Source organism: Colias eurytheme, chromosome 17 (assembly GCF_061535395.1).
Source record: "Colias eurytheme isolate Ceu_HAF_F1 chromosome 17, ilColEury1 Martin Lab GWU primary, whole genome shotgun sequence".
In the NCBI taxonomy this organism is placed as follows: Eukaryota; Metazoa; Arthropoda; class Insecta; order Lepidoptera; family Pieridae; genus Colias; species Colias eurytheme.
The window spans coordinates 5,716,803-5,721,079 of record NC_142996.1 but is presented as its reverse complement, the minus strand read 5'-3'; the positions used below and the strand labels follow the sequence as shown (position 1 = coordinate 5,721,079).

At 35.6% G+C, this 4,277-nt stretch overlaps 1 protein-coding gene across 1 annotated transcript; it reads left to right on the top strand.

Moving 5' to 3' along the window:
- Positions 1 to 638: 638 nt before the first annotated feature.
- LOC149901258 (basic juvenile hormone-suppressible protein 2-like) lies at positions 639 to 3,976 on the top strand. Its single transcript, XM_090111488.1, has 5 exons — positions 639 to 729; positions 988 to 1,121; positions 1,368 to 2,204; positions 2,291 to 2,463; positions 2,857 to 3,976. Exons 1-5 carry the CDS (start codon positions 639 to 641, stop codon positions 3,890 to 3,892), a joined length of 2,271 nt encoding a protein of 756 aa, XP_089967614.1. The 3' UTR covers positions 3,893 to 3,976.
- The last annotated feature ends 301 nt before the right edge of the window (positions 3,977 to 4,277 follow it).

The following is a 4,277-nucleotide window of genomic DNA, read 5'->3' as shown; positions in this document are numbered from 1 at the left end:
CACGCACATTTTATCGACTTAGTTTTATTATATATATAGATATAGATATACCTACATAAGAGAGTTATTATTATTATCATATATATAAAATTCTCGTGTCACAATGTTAGTCTGCATACTCCTCCGAAACGGGTGGACCGATTCTCATGAAATTTTCTGTGCATATCGGGTAAGTCTGAGAATCGGCCAACATCTATTTTTCATATGTACCACGGGCGAAGCCGGGGCGGACCGCTAGTAGCTTTATAATAATATCGCCACCAAGATTATGGTTTTAAACCTATACATATGTAAATTGTTAAAATTATTTAGATTTTACTGTACTAAAAAATAATACAGTACGATTTTTTATCCCTATAAAATGTTAGGTGTATATTTTTTGATAATAATAATTCATAACAGTCAAGTAACAGTCATTGCCTCCGTGAACTAATAAGTGCATACATGTTTATAAACAAGTGAAAAGATAATAATTTAAAATTACACGGCGATAAGGTATTTACATTTGTAACTATGAAACAATGAAAGGTGCCTTATACTTATCGAGCTGATTAAGGGTTAAAGGCCAATTTTAGTTGTTAAAAGAAAGGTATATATTGGGAATGAAATGGTTGATAGTTAGCATTAAGCCCACAGCGATGAAGGTGGTTTTCTGTTTAGTGCTGGGCTTAGCCCTGGCTGGCGCGGTACCAGGGAGTGACGTCATTGACAATAAGGGTGAATACAAACGTAAGATAGTTTTGATTTTTGTTCTAAATATTTGTTTCAGTTCAGAAAAGGATCTTAGGTACTCTATAAGCGATTTTGCGATCGAATTTTGATGTACTTTAAAATTTCAAAGGAATAATGTTACTGTGAAAATTCTACGTATATTTTATTTGGTGTTAATTCTTTATTTATTATTCTTTACTTTAAGGGAGACGTCATATCGAAAAGATATAAAAATATCTTTTATGTTTTATTACACGTGAATATTGTTGTTTTCAGTATCCACGGATATTAAGGAGCGTCAATTCTTCATTCTCAAATTATTAAACCACATCTTAGAACCTGTTACATACAAGGAAATAATTGACATCGGGCAACGTTTTTCTATTGAAGAAAATGTGGACTTCTACATGGTGAGTTAATAAAAATATGACATCTCTAACTGTTCCACAGAAGGAAAATATAGAATTATGATCCTTACCCCTTGTAGGGTGTGGGATAATTTTATTTCATATCTATTACACCACTTGATATAATAACGCTCACGAATTTGTGAGTAACTTCGCCTATCCGTCACGAATTTGAGATTTTTTGCGACGAGATTTTTTTTATTGGAATGATACAATCAAATCGCTAATTCAATTTCAAATCATTTTCAGAAAAAAGATGTAGTCAAGCAGTTCCTGAACAACATGAAAACGGGATTCCTTCCTCGCGGTGAAGTGTTCACCCTTCACGTCGACCGTCAACTGAAAGAAGTGGTCAATATGTTCCACATGTTGTACTACGCTAAGGACTTCGACACATTCATAAAGACTGCATGTTGGATGCGCATGTACTTGAACGAAGGCATGTTCGTTTACGCTTTAACCGTTGCCGTCAGACACCGCGAAGATTGCAAGGGAATCGTCCTTCCGCCTCCATATGAAATTTACCCTTACTACTTTGTGCGTGCCGATGTCATCCAGAAAGCATACTTGCTCAAAATGAAAAAGGGCATTCTTGACGGATCATTGAGCCACTTCTATGGTATCAAAAAAACAGACAAAGACGTTTACATAATCGACGAGAATGTTTTCGACCAGAGAGTCAACATGAATGACGAAGACAGATTAAGATATTTCACTGAAGATATTGGCCTCAACACATACTACTACTACTTCCACGTTGACTATCCATTCTGGATGAAGGATGATACATTCAATACCAAGTTCATCAACAGACGGTGGGAAATGACCATGTATGTGTACCAACAGATCCTTGCCCGTTACTACTTGGAGCGTCTTTCTAATGGCCTAGGAGATATTCCAGTTCTTTCATGGAACAGACCAATCAGAAAAGGATACTGGCCATGGCTTATGATGAGCAATGGAGCACACTTCCCAACTAGATTTAATGATCATATCATTGTTAAGGATAACAACATAGGTTTTACAAATCTTGTTGAAACTTATGAACAAATTATCAACGAAGCTATCATTAAGGGCTTTATCGAGGTAAGAACACCATCATTTTATTTATAATTATTAATAATATTAAAGTTCAATTAACGAATTGGTTTTAAACATATATGTATTTTCAGATTGATGGAATCAGATACGACCTTAAAAAGGCCGATGACGTTGAAAAATTAGGCAAACTCGTTTATGGCGCTGTTGATAGATTTGACGTGAAGACAGATCACATTGAGGCTTACCGCTACATGCTCATCATGATGAAATCGATCGTTGGTCTCAACACTTGGTTCACTGACAAGTAAGTAAAAGCAAAAATACCTAAATATTAAATACTTGATTTAAACCGACAGTGGCAGATAAATCTTATGCTATAATTTCCATGATTTCATATCAATCACTATTATATTGTGCTAACTAATACAAACTTATGTGTATCATTGCGTTTTGTGTAATTATAAAAATACCGAAATAAAAAAAATTTATGCGTGTACTAGAGTACACACGTAAGAAGTGAAACTTCTTTATGACCTTAAAAATGTCACGAGTATGGCGTAACGCAAAAATGTCACGCGTACAGCGTAACGCAAAAATGTCACGCGTACGGCGTAACGCAAAAATGTTACACTAAATTTTTGTCCACCCCCGATAAAGAAGTTTCACTTCAATTAACTAACGGTATTTAATTTGACAGATACTTCGTGGTGCCTACTGTTCTGGATATCTACCAGACTGCTCTCCGTGATCCAGTCTTCTATCAACTGCAGAAACGCCTCTCTTACTCCTTCCTTCTATTCAAGTCGCGTCTGCCATCTTACACACATGAAGACGTATACTTCCCAGGAGTTAAGATTGAAAATGTTGTCGTTAACAAGCTGTTAACTTTCTTTGATGACTATTTGATGGACATGACCAACGCCGTTATCCTCAATGAGGATGAGTTAAAGAAGAGCAAATCTGACATGACCTTCTTTGTGCGTAAACGTCGTCTGAATCACCAACAATTCAAAGTCAGCTTTGACGTTGTATCTGACAAAACCGCAGATTGTATTGTGAGAATCTTCTTAGGTCCGAAAGAAGATCATTTGGGCCGTTTGATTGACATCAACAAGAACCGATACAACTTCGTTGAACTTGACACTTTCTACTACAAAATCAACACTGGTAAAAACACTATTGTAAGAGACTCCAAGGACATGCACAATGTAGTCGGTGATAGAATGAGAACCAAAGATTTCTGGAACAAGCTCAGTGGTGTCACTGACTACAAAGATCTGTACTTCAAGGATCTTAAGAACTACCACACCGGTTTCCCAACAAGGTTGTTACTTCCAAAGGGACGTGTTGGTGGTATGGATATGCTGCTTTACATAATCGTGACTCCATTGAGATTAGTGGACAATGTTGATATGAACATCTTTGAACAATACCGTAAGGACAACTTTGTTGACTTTAGATCAACTGTTTTACTCGACAGAATGCCTCTTGGCTTCCCATTCGACCGTGTCATTGACGTTACCAAGTTCTTCACCCCGAACATGAAATTCGTTGATGTCAAGATTTACCACAAGGCACAAGTTTGCGACATGAAGATGCGTTGGGACAACTATATTGTTAAAGATTACGACATGACCTATAAGACACCCATGATGGTCGACGACTACTTTGTAGATGATGACATGACAATGAACAAGAACGTGAATATGCGTATGGAAAATTTTGATATGTAAGCATACGTACTCGTATATAGGTAATTAGTTATAGTCCTTACGGCTGACTGAACTAGAATTAAGATGGCAAGTGAAAAGCAACAATAAAATTTTTCATACAGTAAATTGTATTTTATTTTACACTTTAAGATACTTACATTTTTGATAAAGGTATAAGAGTAATGAATGAATGTTAATATCCCCATATCGCTATCCCGATTGAATATTCACAAGAATTCTGAAAACCAAAAACCAAAATTAATATTATAATGATACAACTGTATTTATAGCAATATTACAAAACAACATGGTCCATTATTCTCGTAATACACAAGTTTTAATCCTTTAATCTCTTAATAGCGATTGAAATAAAGTTAAAATAAATGAAACTACATACTAACAATAT

Excerpts from the sequence above, each read along its gene's own strand:
- LOC149901258 (XM_090111488.1), top strand. The coding sequence starts at position 639 with ATGAAGGTGGTTTTCTGTTTAGTGCTGGGCTTAGCCCTGGCTGGCGCG. Across the intron at positions 1,122-1,367 it reads AAAATGTGGACTTCTACATG|AAAAAAGATGTAGTCAAGCA; the intron begins GTGAGTTAATAA and ends AATCATTTTCAG. Across the intron at positions 2,464-2,856 it reads AACACTTGGTTCACTGACAA|ATACTTCGTGGTGCCTACTG; the intron begins GTAAGTAAAAGC and ends TTAATTTGACAG.